Raw genomic sequence first — 24908 nt, 5'->3', positions numbered from 1 at the left:
TGAATTGTATTACCTACAAACATATACAATAAATAACAAGTGTAAGTCCCTCTACAAGCACAAGAGCTTAGTCTCTTTATTGGAGAGAACTGCTTTATTAATTTTAAAAGTGCAAAAGTAGGAATGTCTAGAAAATGAATCAAAATTATGAAAAAAAAAATTGTAACCGTATTAAATTGATAATTTTTTTTTTGAAAAAAATAGACATCCTAATTTCTATTTGATTTTATTTGATTGTGATCTGTAATTTTGTGAACAAACTTTGCTTATTGTTGCCATGCGAACCAAAAATATAAACGTCAAAAACCTGTGGGCGGTCTAAGTCCTTCTATGGTCAATAATTTTTGATTAGAGAATTTGCTTCTGTCAAGAAATAAAATTAATATTAGCAGAAATAATGCTGTATGTTTAAAATATAATATTAGAAATGCGTTTTCGCAATCAGATTACTAACTTTAATATATGTGGTAAGCAATTTTCTTGTACCCGCTGTATTGTTCTTTTTGTTTTTTTGTTTTGTTGATTTACTACTGTGCTTTTATATTGTACAACTTTGTTTTGTGTTCCGAAGTATGTTTTAGTGAAAATAATGTTGGAAAATACTGTACTTCGTATATCGACACATCATTTAGTAATAAGGCTTATTTTTTTCCAACGATTTAATATGTTACAATTTAAAAAAAAAATGTAGGTAACCAAGATGTCTGGAGAAGACGAAAAAGCTGCCGTACTCAGCCTAACTGATTCAGACAACGGCTTCGTGCTTGAGTTTGGACCATTCGAACCAGTTCACAGATGGAAAAGGATGCTGGAGTGTGATGAATTTGTCGGTGCCAGGTATTTTAACAATATTGTGAACCTATACTTTGGACTTTCGTTAGATTATTTATTTTACTATTACTACCATCATCACGCCGTTTCCCCGCTGAGGTAGCAGAGAGGATGGGACGCCATACTCTTCTGTCCTGACATACACTCCTAGCTTCCTTCACATCCATACATCTAGTCATACATCGCTTACTCCTTTCAACAAAGTCAAATATCAAAAAACTTGATTTTTCAGGAGATCGTTTTTAAAATTTAAGAATATAATAAAATGTATTAAAAATAAATATCAAGCCACTTATTGAACATTTTACTGTGTGAAAAAATTATTAAGCAATACCTTTTCTTTAAAATGCAAAAACAACACTTTTTGCCCTGAAGCGGGTAAATATTAAGCTAAAAATATGCCGCTTTTGCTGTAATATAGTACATTTTCGGGGCATTCCGAAAACATGCACAAGTGAAAATTGTCGATTTTTGATATATGAGGTTGTTGAAAGGAGTAAGCGACATGTCCTCTGATTATGCAGACTTGTAACACTGTAACACAAGTGCTGAGCCTCGGACAGTACAAAACTATGAAAAAATATATATATTAAACTTTTGAATGGGCCTATATTTTATGTGAAGAACATGATATTGAACTTATTTTTCTATATTTACACAATACCCATCGATCTCCTGCAGAATGCTACAATTTTTAAAACGACCCTCAGAACTTCAAAACGCCCACATAGGGTCGCCGGCGCCCTGGTTAAGAATCACTGGACTAGAGTATCTCAAAAAGGCAAAGTTGTTAAATTTGATAATATCTCAGAATTATTTATTGATTTGGCGATTAATTTGTAGAACTCCATTTTAATTTATTTATTAATTTTTTAATCAATCACAGAATTTTTGAGTCTTCTAAGTTGTATTTTAAAAAAAAAAACACAAAAAAATTAATATTGTGATAATTGTTTTGCCTAGTTATGGTATTTTCAAATGAATGTGGCATTCGTTTGAAAATGCCATAACTAGGCGAAACAATTGTAACAATAAAAGTTTTAATGTGTTTTTTAATAAATGCAACTTAGTAGACTCAAAAAATCTGTGTTTGATTTAAAAATTATTCATAGATATCTGATAATATGTTTACAATACAGGCGCAGCAAGCATACAGTTGTGGCATACAATGACTCAGTTTACGTGTTTGGAGGTGACAATAGCAAATGCATGTTGAATGACTTGCTCCGGTTTGATGCGAATGAGAAATCGTGGATGAGGGCATTTTCTACTGGAACACCTCCCGCCCCGCGCTATCACCATTCAGCTGTCGTAAGCAAACAATAAATCTTCTTCTTTTCTATGTTTGCTCCCTAAGTGGAACATATTGCCAACACGAGACGTCTCCAAGTCACTCTTATCACGTGTCATTCAATTCAATTCAATTTAACATATACATTACAAAATAAAATTTAAAGCGTATATATTAACACAAAAAATATGAGGTAAACAATAAAACTCCTGTTAAAAAAATCCCCCTTCGGAATACCCCCTCAGACACAGAACAAATCACTATACAGCGTGATATCATTCGGCATAGCGGTAGCTCTTCCCGCAAGCATAACCATCGACAGGTTGGTCCTGTATATAGGAATGTGGAACAATCTATGCCGACGCTGTCATAGGTAACTATCAGGAACATACAGACTAATGCTCCTGATAATTTCAGATAAAAATGCATAATCAAATACACATTCCTTCTAGTCTCTAAAATATTGTAGCCAAGCATACCCTGGAGAAACTCGGTCGGGTAGGGTCAAGGATAATACCCGTACTCTCTCATGTAGAGATACCTCAGAAACTTCTTTTGGACTTTCTCAACCATAAGAGAGTACTTAAGCTCAAGTCATCTCCTTGGCTTCCTCCTGTCCGGCATTACGAAGTTCCGCTGAGTATAGTCGGTGAATGGACGTCAGAGGTTGGAACATGAGGGGTTAATGTTCTCAGGTGGCATTTAAGGACATGTCCCAACCGTGTCTATCTCCTCTTCAGGACTATCAGTATTAGGGGCTGTTGGGTTCTTCTCCTTACTTCCTCATTCCTGACGAAGTTACATCACTTTTCACCCTAACAAGGCGAATCGATTGTCGCAAATATTAGTTTAAAAAAAATTCTATATAAAACTTAAAGGTGGAGACTGACCGGAGCATTTCGTCATTACGATGCGAGTATTCAGGCAGTCAGTACACCGAGCCGAGCGCTCCATCCATAGTTTCGGATGCTTGCTGATGCTCGCCGCGAGCGATGTTACGACGTTATGTTACGACAAAATGCTCCGGTCAGTCTCCACCATTATAGACTCTAAAAATCAGTGTTTGATTTCAACATTTGAAATATAATAAATATAATGTTTATTAATATTTTGGGATGTGTTCCGTGCACAGGTTTACGAGTCATCCATGTTTGTGTTTGGGGGATACACAGGAGACATTTTGGCCAACTCCAATCTGACAAATAAGAATGATCTGTTTGAGTATCGCTTCCAGCCAGGACAGTGGGTGGAGTGGAAAGTCGAGGGGATGTGAGTATATTTCCAATAATCACTATCACTATTAACCAGTGGCGTGTCAAGGGTTTACCAGTAAGGCAAGCCCATTATTTTTCACATTCGTGAATACATGATGTACCTATGATTTCTTCACCTCATATCATTCCCAGTATAGTAAGCACCCAGAAAGTATTATAAATATAAACAATGTATGGTAATCATTGTAAAAATATGCTAACATGTAACTTTTGTAAGGTATAGCCATCACCTTGAAATAAAGATAATGTTCACTATAATAAAATATCTTCCTCAGATATTAACCATAACTAATAAGTACCATCACCATATAATGGTATGCATAGTGTTTAATAATCATGTAAGCGCGCGATAATTTAAAAGTAGTCATACATTAATTATGTATTTTTAATCATTTGGTCTAGATTTAGTAATTTTTATTTGGAGTTGTTAGGCAAGCCGGGCTTTTGGGCTTCTAGGGAAGTACCGCCACTGCTATTAACACACTTTATGAAAACATACATAGAACCGAAGATCCAAAACACAAACACGAGCAAACATACTTCAAAGGAAAATTGAGATTATACAATAAAGTTGTTCAACCTGCTTCTATTATTATAAAGTCATAAAATAACAAAACGATTTATAAAAGAGCTATTATTTTTTGACATCTCATCAAAGATGAAGAAGAATATGGAAGTTTGGGTATTTACGGGGCTGACGATCTTCATAAGCTGGTTTAAGTGATCACATTCACCAATTCCACCCATTGTTGACAGCCACACTACTCAAATTCTTGATGAGATGTCAAAAAATAATATGAAAATAACTCCTGTAATTGGAGATAATCCAGATTTTGTGGACAAGTATTTGGACACACTCAAAATGTTGTACATAAAAGAGCTATTCATAATTGGATAATGGAGGTGAGTAGATTTGAAATAGATCGTGTCATTCGGCCATGCCTTACTTGATTGCGTGACATAAATTACTGTATCATATAATAGTATCAATAAGTATTGCAAAATTTGCTCTCGGCACGAGAATATCCAGTGAAAGAACATGTGGGCATCATACCCACTGATTTTTTTAGTCTTTTACTGGATTCAATGCTGGTGTTACAAAATCATTGTTGAAAAATAGAATTTTTTCACAAAAGTTTGTATTTCCCAGAATTCCCGGGGCCAGATCAGCTCACGGAGCAGCCGTTTATGATGATAAACTCTGGATCTATGCTGGCTACGATGGCAACGCTAGACTTAATGATATGTGGACCATAAACCTCACTGTGAGTACCTTCTCCATTTCATTTTGTCATAAAATATCATAACTTAAAACAATATATCTCTGCAAGTCAGATGGTGGTATAAATTCAGTCACCTCAATACATATGTAACTATGTATATAATTTACATATAAAATTTTACTAAATTGTCTACCGAATTATATTTTGTTATTAAAAACATTACTGCATATTTATAACTATTACTTAAGTTATTTATTGTTTCGGGATTTACTTTGTAGTAAGACATGTTAAAATGATTAAGGAAACACTTGTTTTTATCTCCTTATTTATAGAACGGTTTTTTATTTAAGATACAAGTCTAGCTTCCGAAACTAATAGTCATAAATAAATAAACTCAAGTGGTATAAAAACAAGTGTCCCTTAATCATTTTATTACTTGAAGAGCTAGAATTGTATAGCTATATAAGGACCCTCAGTCTATTTAATCTTCACATTGGTTTGAAAATGCCATAACAAGGCGAAAAAATTGTCACCAAGTTAATTTTTATATGTTTTTAATAATAAAATACACTTTAGTGGACTCTAAAAATCAGTGTTTGATTTTAATATTTGATGTATAAATTAAAATGGAGTTCTACAAATTAAACGCCAAATCTTCAATTACCTATGTAATGTTTGGTTTTATTTTTCATAGGGTGAAAAACGGGTGTGGGAAGAGGTTGAACAGAAGGGGCAGTGTCCCCCGACGTGCTGCAACTTCCCCGTGGCGGTTGCACGCGGCCACATGTACGTCTTCAGCGGACAGAGCGGCGCCAAGATAACCAACACACTCTTCCAGTTCAACTTTGAGGACAAAATGTGAGCATCTTCTTCTTTTTGTAGATCCTAGGGATCTGTTTGTGCCTTCGCATGTCGCTCTTGGGATGTTGACTCCCAGCTGTTTTTCCATCTTTTCGGAGGTCTGCTTGGGGGTCTGCATCTTTCAGGGTTACCTTGTAGGGCGATACGTGGAAGTCTGTCTTCTGTCATTCTGTTTATATGTTCATTCCAGTATCGCCTTCGTTGTCGTCCCCACCTCACAATATCCTCCGTCTTACACATGCTCCTGATGTCGGTATTTCTTACTCGGTCTCGCAATGCGTTTCCGCTTATGGATCGGAGAGCCTTCATCTCGGAGGTTCGAAGTCGAGATTTTGTTCTAGAAGTATCTGCTCTTGCCTCAATCCCATAAGTGGCTATTGGTCGAATGTGAGCATCAACACAAAAATGAATGCAATGGCATTCATTGATTGGTTCAGTTGTGGTAATCTTCTGTGGTCTCAATCTTGTAGATTTGTTTGCAGCAACAAATGACACCTCCTTCGCCATTTCGGTTTATTATGCGCCACCCTCTTCAGCTCCCCGTATGTTGAACAGCCTCCTCGCACAAGTCGCAAAGATATTCGTGGCGTGGGCGTCTTCTGGTGTTTGTTCCCTCTATTACCAGGTGCAGGAAACCCTCCTGTCGCAACACGTGACTGGTCCATTTGGCGCGTCCCTTTGGGATCGCGAGTAGGCGCCTTCTTTCTTTGATTATTCGTAGTACCTCGTCGTTCGAGATGTGGTCTCTCCAAGATATCCCGAGCATTCTTTTCTTTCTTTGTGTGGTAATATCTTTCCATTTTTAATTTACGTTTTACTCAGTAAATACCCCTATTTCTTAAAATATATTGTGGCACATTTTCCGCATCATCGGTGTTTGAAAATGATGCAAAATGCATTAAAGCACTTGTCACAATAGATTTTGAAAAAGAGTGGTAGGTATTTAATAAGTAAAAGTAAAAATAAACATTTTTATTTTTATTTTAATTTTTTGAAAGGAATAACCCGCAAAGCTTATATTTTAGGAGCTTGTCTGCAGGTAAGATAGTTAGGGAAGGTATATGTGAAAAATACATTACAAATACCCAGACCAATTGAAAATGAGTATTTCTTGAATTCATTTTGCGATTGGCGGGAATCGAACCCGCAATGCCAGTTTCGCAGTCGATCGTCTACCCGACTACGCCACAGCGCCTGTTATTTTGTTAGTTTCAGAAATACCCGATGGACTTCAAATTTAAGACTGTTCTACTCCCATCAATGCTATGTGTGATTCATCATTCCACTGAATCTATGTGTCCCATTGACATCAGCTTGTCAACGCTTACATTTTATTTCTGATATCTATTGTATTCTTGCCAGTGCCCTTTTATTATAACCTAAAATAAAATGTAAACCCACACACAAGCCATGCTTTTGTGGGATCTTTGTTTTGTATTAATGTTATGTGTACATTTTTATGTAATTGTAATTATTATATATTGTGAAATGCAAAAGAATTTGAAATAAAGAAAAAAAATGATAGAATTTTAAAAAATAAATAAAAATAAACACTTGCTCTTATAAGACATATCACAATTACTTTACTGCAAATATACGAGGGCAGTCTGAAAAGTTTCCGACCTCAACATGAAGATGGCACTCGGGCATGTTTTGAAAGGTACTCACCAAAATTTTGACCACTTTGAACGCACAATTATTTTTTTAGTCGTTTTGAGTGAGTGTTTTTTCAAAAATGGAAAAAATTGAGTATTGAGCAGTCATTAAATATTTGTTTTTGAAAGGCAACATGTTTATGCAAATTAAAGACGAGTTAGACGCTGTGTACGGAGACTCTTCCATCATTTACCACTGTAAAATTTTGTCCCTTCGGCTGGGAAAGTGATGGCGACTGTTTTCTGGGATAGTCACGGAGATATTTTCATAGATTACCTAGAAAAAGGAAAAACTATTACAGGTGTAGAGTATGTACAGGCATACTATGCATCATTACTCTAAAAGTGGAATACAGAAGTTAAGGAAAAACGGCCACATTTGCAGAAAAAAATATTATGTTTCATCAAGACAATGCGCCTTCTCACACCTCAGCGGTTGCTATGGAAAGAATTCACGAATTATGGTATGAACTACTTAATTACCCTCCTTACTCCCAAGAGTTAGCCCCGAGCGACTTTTTTATGTTCCCTAAGCTAAAAATTGCGCTCGAAGGACAGAGATTTTCATTGAATGAGGGAGGCCATCACCTTCGTAAATGACTATTTTGCAAGGAAAGACGCCAGCTACTATTTGGACTAGTTGAAGAGATGGGACCATCGCTGGGAGAAGTGTATATATGTAAAAGTAGATTATGTAGAAAAATAAAAATAAATTTAAATAAAAAAAGACTTGTATCATTGTTAGGTCGAAAACTTTTCAGACAACCCTAGTATAACAAAAAAAAACTCATTATTACATTGTAGTGAAATAATTTTTTTCCATTGGAGACATCTTACCTATATTATCAAATCTGAATGACATATTGGGTTTAATATAAACCAGGTGGACCCGAATATCGACAGAGCACATCCTCCGCGGAGCGCCCCCCGCCCCCTCCAGGAGGTACGGCCACACCATGGTGCCGCACGGCCGCCACCTCTACGTGTTCGGGGGGTCGGCTGACAACACGCTCCCTAATGACTTGCACGCTTACGATCTAGACGCGCAGACATGGTAAGTTTGTATGACATCTCTCTTAAAGAAATATGTAGGTGCTACTGACATTACAATAACCAATGAATCGAAAATGTTAAGTTTAATTATTTAATTTACTTTTGATTATCTTAAAATAATTTTATTATTCTTTTATGTTAAAATATACAACATACGAAATGAGATTATGTGTAGGTACACCATACTGTAATATGTATACAAAAGCTAGAAATTTAATTTGTCTTATACTTTTGTAGTGATTCACTGCTTGAATTTTATACATATTTTGTTTATTTACATATTATTTTTTGACATCTCATCAAAGATGAAGAAGAATATGGAAGTCTGGGCATTTACGGGGCTTACGACCGTCATAGGCTGGTTTAAGTGATCACTTTACACACGTGTAACATTCACCAATTCTACCCATTATTGACAACCACACTACTCAAATTCTTGGAAGTTCTATATATATGAACCAATTAAGAAACCTTGTTCATGAATCACTAGAACTTCACTAGAGACATCTATTGGTGAGATGTAAAGAAGCTTTTTATTAAGCAGAAACTCTTATATTAGTATGTGAGATCCGAATCCTGGATTATAATCACACACATGAGAAACGCCAGAAAATACCATTTTCATTTTTATTATTAAGCTTATAATTTGACCAGATAATTTATTTACAACATTTTGAACTTCCAGAAGAATATGGAAGTCTAGGCATTTACGGGGCTTGTGTAAAGTGATCACTTAAACCAGCCTATGACGGTCGTAAGCCCCGTAAATGCCCAGACTTCCATATTCTTCTTCATCTTTGATGAGATGTCAAAAAATAATATGAAAATAACTCCTGTAATTGGAGATAATCCAGATTTTGTGAACAAGTATTTGGACACACTCAAAATGTTGTTTATTTACTGTGTTTGCTAACATTCTTCGCCTCTTCCACGTTCATGCATCTCCTCATACATACCAGCCGATTGTTTCGACTCCTAACCTGACCGCTTCCAAATATTTGGCATACCTGATCGTGCCAAGTTTTTGTCAGTCTTCCTCTGCTGCTTTTTCCAATTACATTCGCCTCATAAATTTGTTTTACCGTTCTTTCCTCACCCATTCGTTCTACATGTCCAAACCATCTCAACACGCCTTTCTTAATTTTATCGATAATGCTTATCTCAGCTTTGCATTCCTTCCTTATTTCACTATTCGAATATCTATCATACATCGTTTTGTCGCACATTCTTCTGAGAGATCACATTTCTACTGCATTCAGTCTACTCTCGCATAATTGTTTCCATGAAATGATAAGTGAGAATGTGTTTTCAGGTCTGTTATCTCACCGTGCAAAAAGTCCCAAATGCCTTCCGGAAGGTTGTTCCACGCCGGCGCCGTGGTAGGTGATGCCATGTTCATATTCGGTGGAACTGTTGACAACAATATCCGCAGCGGCGAAATGTTCAGATTCCAGGTATTACATTAACCTTTCCCATACTGATCATCCTAAAATTACAAGGGATCCGATGCGGGGTACCAAAAGACCCCAGTTTATATTTGTATTGAAATTATATATCGCTCACTCCTTTCGACGTCATATATAAAAAATTATCAATTTTCAGTCGTGCATGTTTTCAGAATGCCCAGAAGATGTACTATATCCCAGCAAAAGCCGCATATTTTTAACTTAATATTAACCCGTAACTGGGCAGAAAGTGTTGTTTTTGCATTTTGAAGAAAAGGTATTGTTTAATTATTTTGTTAAATATACCAAATACTTTTATTTTTTATTTTTATTTTTATTTTTTTTATTTTTTTATTTTTATTTTTGAAACTTAAAAAACGATCTTCTGAAATATCAAGTTTTTTGATAAATGACGTTGAAAGGAGTGAGCGATAAATGTAGTAGCTTGTAAGTCACCTCCATGTGGGTCATAGATTCCACGTCTTACCCAGCGCAGTGCCTCGCGGCGACTGACGGGCTGGCAGCGGCCATCCGATATAAGTGAGAGGCCGAACATCGGATCAAACGAAAATGAAGTTATCTAATTGTCTCTCTCTCTGCTTGTGGTAATACCACATTTATTAGAGTCAAAGAAATAACATGTCGCTAGCAGACAAAAATTGATGTCCTTATACATAAGCACGTAGAACATATCTTTAGCTAGAAAAAACTAAAATCCACTTATCTATAGACCTGGTACATAAGTAGCAAGGTAAATAATAAATGCAACTCTCATCTGAAAGAAAAAACTTTACAATAATGCACATATTTTGTTTTCATATTTTTGGTTAATTTGTTATATTATTTCTGCAGTTTTCTTCTTATCCGAAATGTACACTTCACGAGGACTTTGGTAAACTGCTGGCCTCGGAGCAGTTCTGCGACGTGGAGTTCCTGGTGGGGTTTAACGAGACTGCCATACCGTGCCATCTGGCCATAGTGGCCGCCCGCTCCACCTTTCTCAAGAACAGGATCAAGTCAATATTTTCCTACTTTGTCAATTACCATATATTTTTTAGTATAACTGTTACCAATGATAATTACTGTTACTATTTATTTGTAAGAATATTTCACTTTATTAACACACTTAGGACATTAAAATTATTTCTACCCGTTTTGTCGATTAATGCTTAAGCACGGGAAGGGTATTTTTACCTTCTGCACCGGCCTCATTTCAAAGGAAAGAAGGAATTTTTTAATGTTTTTATATGAATATTATGTACCAATCTCTTTGTTAAGGTCTAAACTATATGTACATAATTATCAAATCCCGTCGCCAGCGGTCCGCAGGCATAAAAAAAACACTTGTCCGAAATGTGTTAACACATATCAGATGGGAATTTTTATGCTTGCGGACTGCTGGCGATGGGATTTGATAATTATGTACATATAGTTAAGACCTTACCAAAGAGATTGGTATATAATATTCCTATAAAAACAATGGATAATTCCTTCTTTTCTGACTTTGAAATGAGGCCGGCGCAGAAGGTAAAAATATCGTCCTTAAGCATCAATTGACCCAACGGGTAGAAATACCTATGCATATTAAAAAATAATGTAAAAAATTAAAACTTAAGCAGAGTAAATTTTTTTTTGTTGATGTTACTTATTTAACTCTTACAACTCTGTAGTCCAGACAGTCTGGCCCGTATGCTTCTAGTAGGCAGCCCCGTGGGCCACAATGTCTGGCCCGACGCAGGTATTACTTAAATCACTGATTTCTCATCACCCAAGTATATTCTACCAAAAAATATTTCAGATAAATACAGTTAATCTTAGTTAACATGGTCATACGAATTGCCAGTGTCCCAAAATTAGGGAACCAAAATATTTATTTTAATGGTAGAAAAACGTCGCATTTTTTTTTATTAGAGTAGCTGATTAGTCATGAGAAAAAATGGTCAGAGTGGAAAGGGTTAATAAATGAATATTTATATATTTTCAGAGCCGCTTTAGAGTTGAGAGAAAGGATGGCACAAGTGGAAAACCCAATAGTAAATGCAAAAATATTGAGGGTGAGGCTCACTGAAACGGAACCAGAAGTATTCAGAATGGTTCTGAAATACATTTATACTGATAGAATTGACCCTACTGAGAAGGGTTAGTCTAAAATTTATTTTATTATGGCCGTTCTTGTATAACATTTCCTCTATTTTATACAAATCTTTAGTTTTAAGATGTGTAAGTGTTTTGTAAAACAAAAGATGTCAGAACTCACTTGCATAACCCGCAAAGCCCCTACTTTAAGAGGCTTGTCTGCAGGTAGGATAGTAAGGATAGGGAAGGTAAATGTGAAAAATACATCACAAACTGATCATCAATACTGATTGAAAATAAATCTTTCTTAAATTCATTTTGACTTGCTTACTTGCTGACTTGTAATGTGGGTACACAGGGGTGTGTATTACATATAGGCAGAAAAGCAGTGCTTATCCTAACTTACCCGCGTGACATATAAAGACGCAACCAGTAGAATCTACTTAGTCCAAAAATGCAAAAAAACATACTACATGCAAAAAAAAGTCCCTTACTGTGTTTTGAGTTTGGACAGCTGAGCTTACCTTACTACCTACCTGTACTGCCTACTATAGTAAGTAGTACCTAGTGTACCTTACTACCTACCTCTACTGCCTACCCAAATTAACTCTCTGTGCTCGCAACTATGGGTGCGTCTCCTCATTGTGCATCTATTATCGGTCAGTTTCGGAGCCGTTCTGTCCGTGGATGGTGGAGCTGGTGATGGAGGTGTACAGTGCGGGCGTGCGCCTGCTCATCCCGCGCCTGCAACGCTTGTGCGCCAACTACCTGCGCGCCGGCATCAGCACCTCCACCGTGCTGCACGCCTTCAACGCCGCGCACTCGCGGGACTTGCGCGTCATCAAGGAGTACTGCTTGCGGTAATACCATCCCTCTACCTCCTTCCCACTACCTGCACGCCGGCGTCAGCACCTCCGCCGTGCTGCACGCCCTCAACGCCGCGCACTCGCGGGACCTGCGGGTCATCAAGGAGTACTGCTTGCGGTAATATTATTACAGCAGCTCGGCTCGCTGTACTGACTATACGAATGCTCGCATCCTCACGTGTTACGTTACGACAAAATGGCTCCGGTCAGTCCCTACCATTACAATTTTAGAAAATGCTAGAACATACAAAGGGTTATATTTTAATGTTACCGATAACCCAGTTTAACAGGCAATAAAAATGTCTACACAACATGGGATTGAGGATCTTCTCGTTGACTTGAGAAGTTTCTAATAGGTATTGAATGTTATTAGATTATTTTTTAACATCTCAACATAGATGAAGAAGAATATGGAAGTCTGGGCATTTACAGAGCTTACAACCGTCATAGACTGGTTTTAGTGATCTCATTTCATTCAAACCCTTATCTGCACCCTATGGTGCATAGGGCACTGCATCATATAAATGCAGTGTAACCTTGATTGTTAGCACATGAAGGAAAGGTGATCAGCCATCCGCTTCAGGTACCAGTCCAGGGTTATATTGAATAAATATTACAGTGAAAATATCACTTATATTTATTTGATACTGGGAATCGAACCCAGTACCTCCAGTATGGTAGCCGAGCGTGCTGACCATTACACTACGGAGGCGGGTTACACACGTGTAACATTCACCAATTTTACCCATGTCTGACAACTACACTACTCAAATTCTTGAAACTCCTAGATATCAAACTAACGGTGATACTTTTGCTGTCTCACTTAAAGAATTGAGGTTGTTATTGAGATGAATTAGCTCATTACAGGACTCCGAAAGATGGATACTAGATAGTACAAAATACTAAATGCATATTTTGCAAGTATTTGGACACACTCAAAATGTTGCATTAGGGTCAGTGTTATGTAAGCCTCCCAACATCAGCCGCGAACTATATTGCAACCTATTATTTATTTATTTATTTATTTATTGAACCGCTGAAGCCTTTAAGATAATACATATAATACATATATACAGTATCTTAATTTAAAATTATGACGGGTGAACAGCCTAACTGTCCACATGTAGATTAGCTTTGTTTCCTGTTACAGATTCATTGTAAAGGACACCAACTACCATCAGATAGTGATGTCTACAGAGTTTGAGAACCTGAAGCAGTCCCTCATGGTGGAGATCGTCCGCAGGCAGCAGCAACCCGTCCCTAAGTCTGCTCCCGACCCTGATGAAGATGTTTCCCAAGGTTATTTTAATATCATTAATCCATTTGGCGGTCATGTTGTGGTATAATATCTATCCTTTTTTTTTAAATTTTAAATCACACTCGGTAAATACCACTTCATGACAATAAATAGAATTTTCTGTCCGAAGACAATAAATAGAGTATTTTTTAATAAAATTTAACACTTGAATATACCACTTTAATGAGTTTTATTTATATTTACAACTAGTTTCGAAAACGACAGATGTTTTCATCTTCTGGTACAAATTAAAACATCTGTAGTTATCGAAACTAGTCGTAAATATAAATGAAACTCATTAAAGTGGTATATTCAAGTGTTTTTAATTTTAATGAAATAATCATGTCATTCTACAAAGTTAATGCCGAATCAATAAATAATATAAATAGAATTTTGTTTGGGTTTTATATTGCTTATTTATACATATCTAAATACAGTTACAAATGAAAACACTCGTTTTTTACCACTTCAGTATTATATTTATTTTTAAGGACTAGTTTTGGAAGCCACATATGCCTTCCATCGACCGGTTTGAATATAAACTAAAGCATTAACCGGTTAACTGCCAAAAGTGTCTTAAGACGCATAATTTTCTGTGAACGGAGCGCCGCTCATGCAAAAATTACGTCCTCAGACGCGCCGTTTTAAATGGGCTCTTACTAAACAAAATGCGAAAAGATTTTTTTTCCACAATTTGGAAGCACTGTTCCGGCGTTAAACGATTTATGATTAATAGTTGAGATCAGTTGGGAATTTTAAACTATAGACAGCAACCATCGAAACTTCTCATGCAGCTAAAAAAAACACCCTATACATACATACCATTCATGTATAAAAAAAGTCAAATATTTTTTTCTCACTTACACGAAAACCTTCAGAACGAATTTATCACTTAAGCAGAGGACTTACTGTACTTTTTTTTTTTTAAAAGAGAAATATTTGTGTTCTTATTATTTACAAACATACTTCAATTTCATACTATTTCTGTGAGCTTAAGCAATTCATTATTAGAAATAGGTATCAAATTGTGTTAGAGTGGGCTCGAACCGAGAAGCTCTGACTCAAGAGTCCGCGACACTTACCACGCGACCACAACCCGACGCAATATGTTTTGTTTTGCAGGAACTTATGTTTTGTTTTGCAGGAACCACTCTGGAAGAAGATATGGCTGTGTTTCTGCAGGGCGGGGGTCAAGACCTGTGTGACATCACAATGGTCGTAGGACTTACCAAGGTGATGGCGCACAAGGCAGTGCTCGCCGCCCGCTGCTCCTACTTCGAAGCCATGTTCAGATCCTTCATGCCGCCCGACAATATTGTCAATGTGAGTAAATTTTAAAAACACAAATTTGTTACAATTCATATTTGAAGCACTAACTTTGTGATTTTCCATTTTATAATTAAAATGTTACTTTGTTTTAAAATGATTAAAGAAAACACTTGTTTTTATACCACTTGAGTTTTATTAAAGACTGCTAGTTTCAGAAGCCAAACTTCCATCATTCAGGTCTGAATAATAACTCAATAACTTGTTGTAAAATAACTAATAACTAATAACTTATAACTTGTTTTAAAATCACTATAAATATTTTATACTGCGTACCTGTGTGAATTTCAAAGATATACCTAATGGATTCGGAGATATGATCGCAAGCTTTATTTTTCTCACAGAAAAACCTACTTGTGCGAACGTTTAATTTAATCAATATCGCAATTAATAAATATGTGCTTACGAAATAAAAAGATTTTATATCAAAAACTTCCAGGTTATAAATTTATTTATAAAAAAACACAATTATGAATAATTTATGCAGGGTATTTTCGTAATAATATAATCATTAATGTTATTTACTGATAAATGTATCACAAAGGTGACACATTTTATAAATACAATTAAAATGTAACTTGGTTTTAAAATAGCGATAAATATTTTATTATAACTTAGTTACAATGTCTACCGGTTTCGAAGCTAACCGCTTCTTTATCAAGACTGATTAATACTAAAACTCTATCTACTAAACATATTCAAAATATTTTGACGGTTAGGGAAAGAAGCTTAGGTAGATCTCAAGTGGCTTTATTTTTTTTTTTCGATTGGCAGTCACAGTCGAAAGGGATCAGGGATGATGAGTGATTGGAAACATATTTAATAACGGACTTTTAGCAAAATCATTGACTTGTGTATTTATTAGTTGTAAATTATTATTAATTGCCTTTTTAATTTCTAATATTTCTAAATTGATTTTAAAACAAAGTTACATTTTAATTACAAATTTGCTACTTTTTTTTATTTTACATCGTTCACAATTTACAATGATGTATCCTCACTGAGTTTTCTCGTGCCGTGGTGCATTTTACAAAACTTTTTTATTGTGAAATGTGCCCCGACAGGCGCTGTGGCGTAGTTTGATAGACGCTTGACTGCAAAGCTGGTGTTGCGGGTTCGATTCCCATCTATTGCAAAATGAATTCAAGGAGATTTATTTTCAATTGCAAGATTAGGCAGAGAGAATGGAATGTCACACCACGCTGTCTTAGCAAATATTTTTCGCGTCCTCCACATTCATGCATCTCCTCATACCGGCCGATTAATCTGACTCCTGATCTGACTGCCTTCAAGATATACTTGATCATGACAAGTTTTCCTCGGTGTTTATCTGCTCCTATTTCCGACTATATTCCCCTTATAAATTTATTTTACTGTTCTTTCGTAACTCATTCGTTCCACTTGTCCAAACATCTCAAACATCTTTCTTAATTTTATCAATAATACTTATCTCAGCCTTGCATTCTTTACTTATTTCACCCTTTGAATTCTATTATACATCGTTTTGCCACATGTTCGTTTGATATTGTAGATAGCATTTCTACACCATTCAGTCTACTTTCATCTTTCTATTGAAAACATTGTGTACTGCCAGTTTAGCTTTCGCTGTTAGACTTTTATTTAATTTGACCGATTTCAGTGTTCCCAGCATTTTACTAGTTTTCAATGTTCACATTTCGGACGGGTATTGTTTATTCCTTCGGACCGCTGGCGATGGGATTATAAACTCTGTACATATAGTTAAGACCTTAATAAATAAATTGGTAAATAATATTTATATAAAAACATTGGATAATTCCTTCTTTTCTGAATTTGAAATAAGTCTGGCGCAGGAGGTAAAAATACCCTTCCCGTCCTTAAGCATCAATCGACTGAACGGGTAGAAATACCTTTCGAGTCCGAAGTGTGTTAACCACCCTACCTTTGGGTTATTATCAGGCATATTTTTTATAAACAAGCAAAAAAATCACAATGTTTGTTGTCACAAAATATTGTCAGGTATGAAACCTGACAAAAATTTGTCAGTGTATCCGGTACGCATTAAATATTTTTGTAACAGATATATTTTCTCGTAGGTCATACGGGTAAGCGCGGAATGGTGGAGAAAACCGCGCGTATCACGTACGTTCGTATGTGTAGGGCGGTTAGTGTAATTAATATTTGAGCCACCAACCTAATTTTATAAATATATTTTTCTTGCAGATTCAAATATGCGATATAAGTCCTTCAAAAGCATCATTTGACTCCTTAATGAGATATATTTACTATGGAGACACTATGATGCCTCCGGAAGATTCTCTCTACTTGTTCCAGGCTCCTATTTACTATGGTACAACCTCTATTCATTGGCTTTTTTTAAAAATTATTTTATTTTTAAGTTGATAGAATTGCTACATATTTCAAAAAGTAGGTCTTGCAGTGAAATTTTGGAATTCCTTTCATAGCATCTAGAAGATTTTACACAATTGTGTGATACTGATTTCAAAGTTGAAATTTTATTAAAATTTATTATTTTATTAAAATACCTTTTTATTTATTTAATATAATTATATTTTTTTATGCACTTTCTATACATTTCTACTTTATACAATCTTATAATTTTAGTTGCGCTGAGCTCTCGTCCTTGGAGAAATTTAAATGATTTTTTTTATTTGTTTTGGTGAAACCGATGGTTTAAGATTTGTCACCTTCATCCCGCTATCGCCTTCAGTACTTTAATTGCATAAAATAAATATGATACATTTTTATTCATAAAATTAATTCCTTGTTGATGAATAGTATTATTTAGGAACAATTTAGAAAAATTTATATGATCAGTTATTTTTTTTAGACAATGCCATATTAGTCCTCAAAGGAAAAGCATTCCCATTGAACGATGAGAGTGCCTTTCCGATTGGTGGCTTTATCTCAATGATACTGTACAAACTGTTTATAAGCATGTATTAATTGTGTGTTCGCCTCCGTAGTGTAATGGTCAGCGCGCTTGGCTATCGTACTGTAGGTCCCAGGTTCGATTCCCAGGGGGGGTCAAATAAATATAAATTATGTTTTCACTCGTAATATTTATTCAATATTACCCTGGACTGGTACCTGAAGCTGAGGTATCATATTTTAACGATCAAGATAACACTGTTAAATTGGACCCAGTCTGCAGATTTTGTATGGATGATATCGAAACACCAATCCTCATTCTCTATAACTGTGACGCACTCACTCGCAAACAAAGTTACACCCTTGGAGGACCACTATTAGACTCCGAGAAGGTGAAACTCTTACCACCAAGTCAGGTCGTGAGCTACATGACTCATGTAGGTCTTGAGAGTGAGGTCCCCAATAAACCTAATATGGTCGCAGTGACATGAGGGATGCAAGATCCCTTGACTTCATAATAATTTTTTTTTTAAAAAAACCACTGTGTTTATATATCAGGTGCGAATAAGGGTTTGAAGATGAAGAATTATTTGTGTGTATATTTTTAGGTTTCTCAAATAATCGTCTGCAAGCATTCTGCAAGCAAAACTTGGAAAACAATGTGACCTACGAGAATGTACTGCCGATTTTACAGGCGGCGGAAAATATGCAAGCTACCGACATTAAAAACTACGCAATTACTATGGTCGTGCAAAACTTCTCCAAGGTAGAGGTATTCTAATCTCACTCCTGGCTTATCCAATCACCGATATATTGAATGATTACTTCCCTTTAATAATAAACACCATCCTTGTCCTCATCAACTCATCAAGTTATTTATGGTAACTGCAGACAGTTGGTAGAATTCCATTTTGAATTGTTGGGTAATATACTAGAGGTGTTAGTTGAAGTTTGCCGGTTTTACTCATAGATGTCCCTAGAGATATGTATACATTTCTATGATTTGGCATCTTTTTCATATTTTTCTATGGACATTAACCTTCAAAAATACACAAGTTACATTCTGCCAAAATAATAGTGTCATAGTTGTTTACCTAAGTGAATATGTCGAGTTTCGTTTTAAGTAAATCACATTTGCGGCATTCGTTGCATTTCTTATTTCATCAAAAGAAAAAAGCAGTTGAAGCTCATCGGTTGCTGGTAGAAACTTATGGTGAACATGCTCCAGTGATTGGAACATGTGAGACATGGTTTCGTCAATTTAAAAGTGGAGATTTCGATTTAACAGACAATGAGCATCCTGGTGCAACAAAAAAGTTCGAAGACGAGGAATTGCAGGCGTTATTGGATGGATCGCAACAACAATTGGCCCAAACACTTAATGTGACCCGAGGAGCAATTTGCCAACGTTTAAAAGCCATGGGAAAGATCCAAAAGTATTGTAAAATGGGTACCACACCAAATGAACGAGGGACAAAATCGCACCGCCGCACGCACCGCCTCATACAGCTAAAGTGGTGAAGAAGACTCTCAAAGCATTGAATTGGGAAATATTATAGAACCCGCCGTACTCTCCAGACCTTGCCCCGTCTGACTATCACCTTTTCGCATCGATGGGACACTCACTCGCAGAGCAGCGCTTTGCCAATTTTGAAAAAGCCGAAAAATGGCTCGTCGAATGGTTTGCCTCGAAAGAGAACATTTTTTTTTGGAATGGTATCCATGATTTGCCTCAAAGAGGGCAAAATGTATAGAATCCGATGGTCAATACTTTGAATAAAAAAATTGAGATTCTCTTGAGAATTAAGCGTTTTCTTTATTGAAAAAACCGGCAAACTTCAACTAACACTCCTGGTATCCAAAATTAAACACGGTTATTGGATTGGAATCTAATTTTATTTACATATATATATGATAATATGTGATGCAATTCCTCTTTTTAAGACATTATCAAACACTCCAGTATTTGATAATTTTTTAATAAGATGAAACGCGCACATACTATCAAATATATGTAGATAAAAGTAAAATTCAATCCAATAACCTTGTTTAATTTTGTATATATTACCCAAAAACTCATCAAGTCATTGTCATCAAGTTTTATAAATAAATGCCAATTGTTTCTCTTGTATCTTTTGATTCAAACAAAAACTACGCACACACACACACATTTAATTAAAAAAAAATATTGTTTAATTTTTATGCTTTATCGCATATAATCACATTTTTACTGAAATTTATTAATGTAATCTAGACATTGCTATTTCGCGATGTGATGAGCAGTAATCCACTGTCCATATTTCACTATTTTACTTTTTTTTTAATTTGTAAATATTTGTGACATGCTATGTGTATACAAAAATTTATATTTTATACTATTTTTAGATGTTTTTATACGACTTATGTGCTAACTTACTAACTAACCATCATGCTTCTTCCACGTATGGGTAGGCAGAGAGAATATAACGCCACAACACTCTATCTTTGCCAACATTCTTCGCCTCTTCCACATTCATGTATCTCCTCATACGCACCCACCGATTATTCCGACTCCTGACCCGGCCGCTTTCAAGTATTACATACCTGATCTTACCAAGTTTTTCTTGGTCTTCCCCTTCTCCTTTTTCCAGCTACAAACGCCTCATAAATTTGTTTTACCGTTCTTTCCTCACTCATTCGTTCCACATGTCCAAACCATCTCAACACACCTTTCTTAATATTATCGATAATGCTTATCTCAGCTTTGCATTCCTTCCTTATTTCACCATTCGAACATCTATCATACATCGTTTTGCCGCACATTCATCTGAGAGATCGTATTCTGTCTTATAAAATAATCAAAAACTCATCTGACTCACATAGTTTATATCCAACACGAAATCATCAGTATTGATTATTAATTATTGTCATTTTCACTGTTATTAATATGCATGTTTGTTATTTTAATAAATTATAATTGTTATTTATTGTTTCGGCATTCACTTTGTGGTAAGACATGATCTAATTAAACAACTTTTTTTTACCACTTTGTGGTAAGACATGATTAAATAACACACTTGTTTTTTTGTTTTTTATGTTTCCGTATTTAGTTTATTATATTCAAACCCGTAGATGGCTGCAGCTTCCAAAACTAGTTGATGAAATATAATACTCAAGTGTCAAAAAAAAGGGTTTTATTTATATTCAGTTTAATGGTTATTGTTCATTGGTCAGGTTGCCAAATCGCCCCAGCTAAAGAAGCTGTCCAAGGACCTGCTGCTGAGCATCATCCAGGCGTTTGCGACCGAGGCGGAGGAGGCCAAGAAACTCCAGAACTTGGCCAAGGCCAACGCGCAGAACGACTCTTGATGGCAGTTGGCAGCCGAGAAGGTTGCCAAAGAAATCAGCAAGTGAATCCATTAACACTCTAAAAAAAACTCCCAACTGAATCCTTAAAAACCCTAAAGAAACTTCCGAGTGAATCCATAAAAACTCTAAAGAAACTCCCGAGTGAATCCATAAACACTCTAAAAAAACTCCCGAGTGAATCCATAAACACTCTAAAAAAAACTCCCGAGTGAATCCATAAACACTCTAAAAAAACTCCCGAGTGAATCCATAAAAACTAAAGAAACTCCCAAGTGATTCCATAAACATCCTAAAGAAACTTGCAAGTGTATCCATAGGGCGTTTGTCCACTACATGGGATTTCACCGTCCGACAGTCAAAAATTTAATTGAATTGAATTATTACGACAGTTTTGCGTGATCAAATTTATGCGCAACGTGTTCACGCACCAATCAAGAGCTCTGATCCGAAGAAATGTGGACAAAAGCACAAGCCAGTCATCATTTTAAAACGCTAACTGGTATGCCGGACAGTAAAATTCCGTGTAATTCCGGGTAGTGGACAAGCGCCCATAAACATTCAAATATATAAACAGATCTGAATTTATGTTTTCACTTTCGCTGTCGATTATAAAACAATTTAAGTGCAGTGTAAACTTATTATTTTACGATGTTTAGGAGTCATTAACACATCACTCCAGTATCAGGCTCACTGAAGATCGTAAAAAGAAACGATAAGTTTACCCGCTTTTACCTTCAAAATTGTATAGATATCTCTACTGAGATTAAGATGTTTTTTTTTAGAACAAATTATGAAAGTCTGATATTTGCATAGCTTACGACCTGTCTTTGGCTGCTTTAAGCGATCACTTTATATTTTTGGTATACAACCTTTAAAATAAAAATCAATTGTGTTATTCCACAAAGATGAGTCAAATCAATAAATACTATGAATGAGGAAAGAGCGTTAAAACAGATTTACAATGTGAATGCGTTCGAAATTAGAAGCCAAGAAAGACCAAAGAAGAAATGGAATGAAAGTATACCAAATATTTGAAAGCGTGAGTAGGTTACAAGTGGGAATAATAAATATGATAATATATATGGAGAGGAGACATACGGTTAGGGAAGAAGTGAAGAATGTATAGAAAGATAAGACTGGTTAGACATTTTACCATTTTTGTCTGCCTGTGTAAAGAATTGCCGCAGTGATTGTAACTTGATTTAAAATAGATTATAATGAATACACATCGCTCACTCCTTTGAACAACGTCATAAATCAAAAAACTTGATTTTTCAGTAGATCGTTTTTAAAGTAAAATAAAAATATAATACAATGCATTAAAAATAAATGTCAAGCGACTTATTGAACATTTTACTATGCATAATTAAACAATACCTTTTCTTCAAAATGCAAAAACAACACTTTCTGCCCTGTAGCGGGTAAATATTATGTTAAAAATATGCCGCTTTTGCTGGGATATAGTACATTTTCTGGGCATTCCGAATACATGCACAACTGAAAATTGACGATTTTTGATATATGACGTTCTTGAAAGGAGTGAGCGACATGTAAAAGTGTGCTTTTCTATTCAATCATTGACACATTGTGCATTATTCAATGTGAGACATATAAATATTATCACACTAATTATAAAAAAGACTTATTTCTAAAATGTAGAAGTAGAACTTTTTCACAAAATATTTTTATACATATTGTATGTACTTATATGTAATTTGTAATTCCTCAGAATAACACACCTATAATGACTGTTAAAAATATGACTTAGAGCTTTTAAAAATGATACATCTGAATTTAAATATGGCTAAGCATTGTAACCGTTTAGCTGTTCTGGAATAAATATAACATTATTATTAACTACATAAAAAAAATTATACTCAAACACATTTGTTTATTAATAACATTAAATTACTATTTTATACGAAATGATTTTAAAAAAAAGATTTTTCAATTACTTTTTACAATTAATACTCAAACTAAACATTGCATTGTTACTTTTTAAAATTAGTTTTCTCTGAATTAGGATTGTAAAGAACTTCTGTGATTTAATTGTATTGTTATCCCCAGAGGAACACGGCTTTATAGTACTCCAAATAATATATTAATACCAGAATTGAAGTTATCCTAATGAATTGTATGAGTAATTTAGAATAAAAACTCACATTTTGCATAGATTGAGTTATCTCAACTATATGAAAAGATTATTCTATACAGCATTAGTTGTGCACTAATCTTTCTTAGTATGTACCATATTATTTGTAAAAATAACTTTGTGAGTTTATATAGAATAAAAAATATTGATCTTTTTAGTAACAATTATTGTAATACATATGGTATGTTGAAATAATTTTATATGAAATGTATGTTAATATGTACTAATGTTTACTATGTAAATCAATATGTGTAATGAAAAAATATTTTTAAAAATTCAGTGGGTTGTTAATAATTAATAAAAAAATAATAATAACAACAAAAAGATCTTTGTTTTAAATCTCATAATGGGAGATCTGTGATACTACTCGAGTAATTTTTGTTCTCATTAAGTTCAATATTCAATTTGATTTTTTTTTAATGAACATTTATTTTATAAGGTTGGTAAAATTTGTCCGCCTCCGTAGTGTAATGGTCAGCACGCTCGGCTACCGTTCTGGAGGTCCCGGGTTCGATTCCCAAGGGGGGTAAAATAAATATAAGTAATTTTTTCACTGTAATATTTATTCAATATTACCCAGGACTGTTACCTGAAGCGGAGGGCTGATCACCTTTCCTTCATGTGTAAACGATCAACATAACACTGCGTTTATATGACGCAGTGCCCTATGCACCATTGGGGTGCGGATAAGGGTTTTATTATTTATTATTATTATTAATATTTATTCAATATTATCATGGACTGGTACCTGAAGCGGAGGGCTGATCACCTTTCCTTCATGTGTAAAACGATCATGATAACACTGCGTTTATAAGACACAGTGCCCTATGCACCATTGGGGTGCGGATAAGGGTTTTTAATAATAAAATTATAATTTTGAAATTATAATTTTATTGACTCGCTGGATATATCCAGCGAGTAAATAATATTTGGACACTTGAGGCAAAGAAATATACAGTGGACCTCTCATAACGAGTATTTCGCATAATGATATTTTTTTTAAATTTGCTCCCTTAACGAGCGATGTTTCACATAACGAGTAACAGAGGAAGGGTAAGTCCCTTTTTGACGACATTTACTTGTGAACCGGGACTTTCGCGGCTTGGGAAGGAGGTTTACCAAGAGGACCCTCACTTCTGCTTGGAAAAAAACTTTGGCCAGAGAGTCTTGTCAAATGTGATTTTTAAACAGTAACTGTGGAGTCTACAGTCAACGAGATTAAGTCATTAGCCAATAATATCATGGGACTCGAGGTGAATAGCAACGATATTGAAGAGCTTGTGAAAGAGTACAGCCAAGAGCTGATTACTGAAGGGCTTATGGAGTTGCATTCTGTTTC

At 35.2% G+C, this 24908-nt stretch overlaps 1 protein-coding gene across 3 annotated transcripts; it reads left to right on the top strand.

The window, feature by feature from the left end:
• Positions 1-320: 320 nt before the first annotated feature.
• On the top strand, positions 321-23893 carry Lztr1 (Leucine zipper like transcription regulator 1). 3 transcript variants are annotated; one of them, XM_088259650.1, is made up of 16 exons: positions 321-467; positions 692-837; positions 1971-2142; positions 3255-3391; positions 4547-4661; positions 5314-5477; positions 8019-8189; positions 9501-9642; positions 10486-10649; positions 11618-11772; positions 12374-12569; positions 13726-13874; positions 15017-15195; positions 17401-17527; positions 18678-18835; positions 21283-23893. In XM_088259650.1, the coding sequence occupies exons 2-16, from the start codon at positions 701-703 to the stop codon at positions 21415-21417; spliced, it is 2301 nt and encodes a 766-aa protein (XP_088115776.1). In that variant the 5' UTR covers positions 321-467; positions 692-700; the 3' UTR covers positions 21418-23893. The 3 variants fall into 3 exon arrangements, with proteins under 3 accessions (XP_088115776.1, XP_088115775.1, XP_088115777.1); XM_088259649.1 differs by having other exon boundaries at positions 18678-18841; positions 21283-22411; XM_088259651.1 differs by lacking the exons at positions 17401-17527; positions 18678-18835 and having other exon boundaries at positions 21283-22411.
• Positions 23894-24908: the final 1015 nt, after the last annotated feature.

This window comes from Brachycentrus maculatus, unplaced genomic scaffold (assembly GCF_059751285.1).
Source record: "Brachycentrus maculatus isolate JH-2025_06_01 unplaced genomic scaffold, ASM5975128v1 h1tg000119l, whole genome shotgun sequence".
Taxonomy (NCBI): domain Eukaryota; kingdom Metazoa; phylum Arthropoda; class Insecta; order Trichoptera; family Brachycentridae; genus Brachycentrus; species Brachycentrus maculatus.
This window is presented reverse-complemented; position numbering and strand designations above follow the sequence as displayed.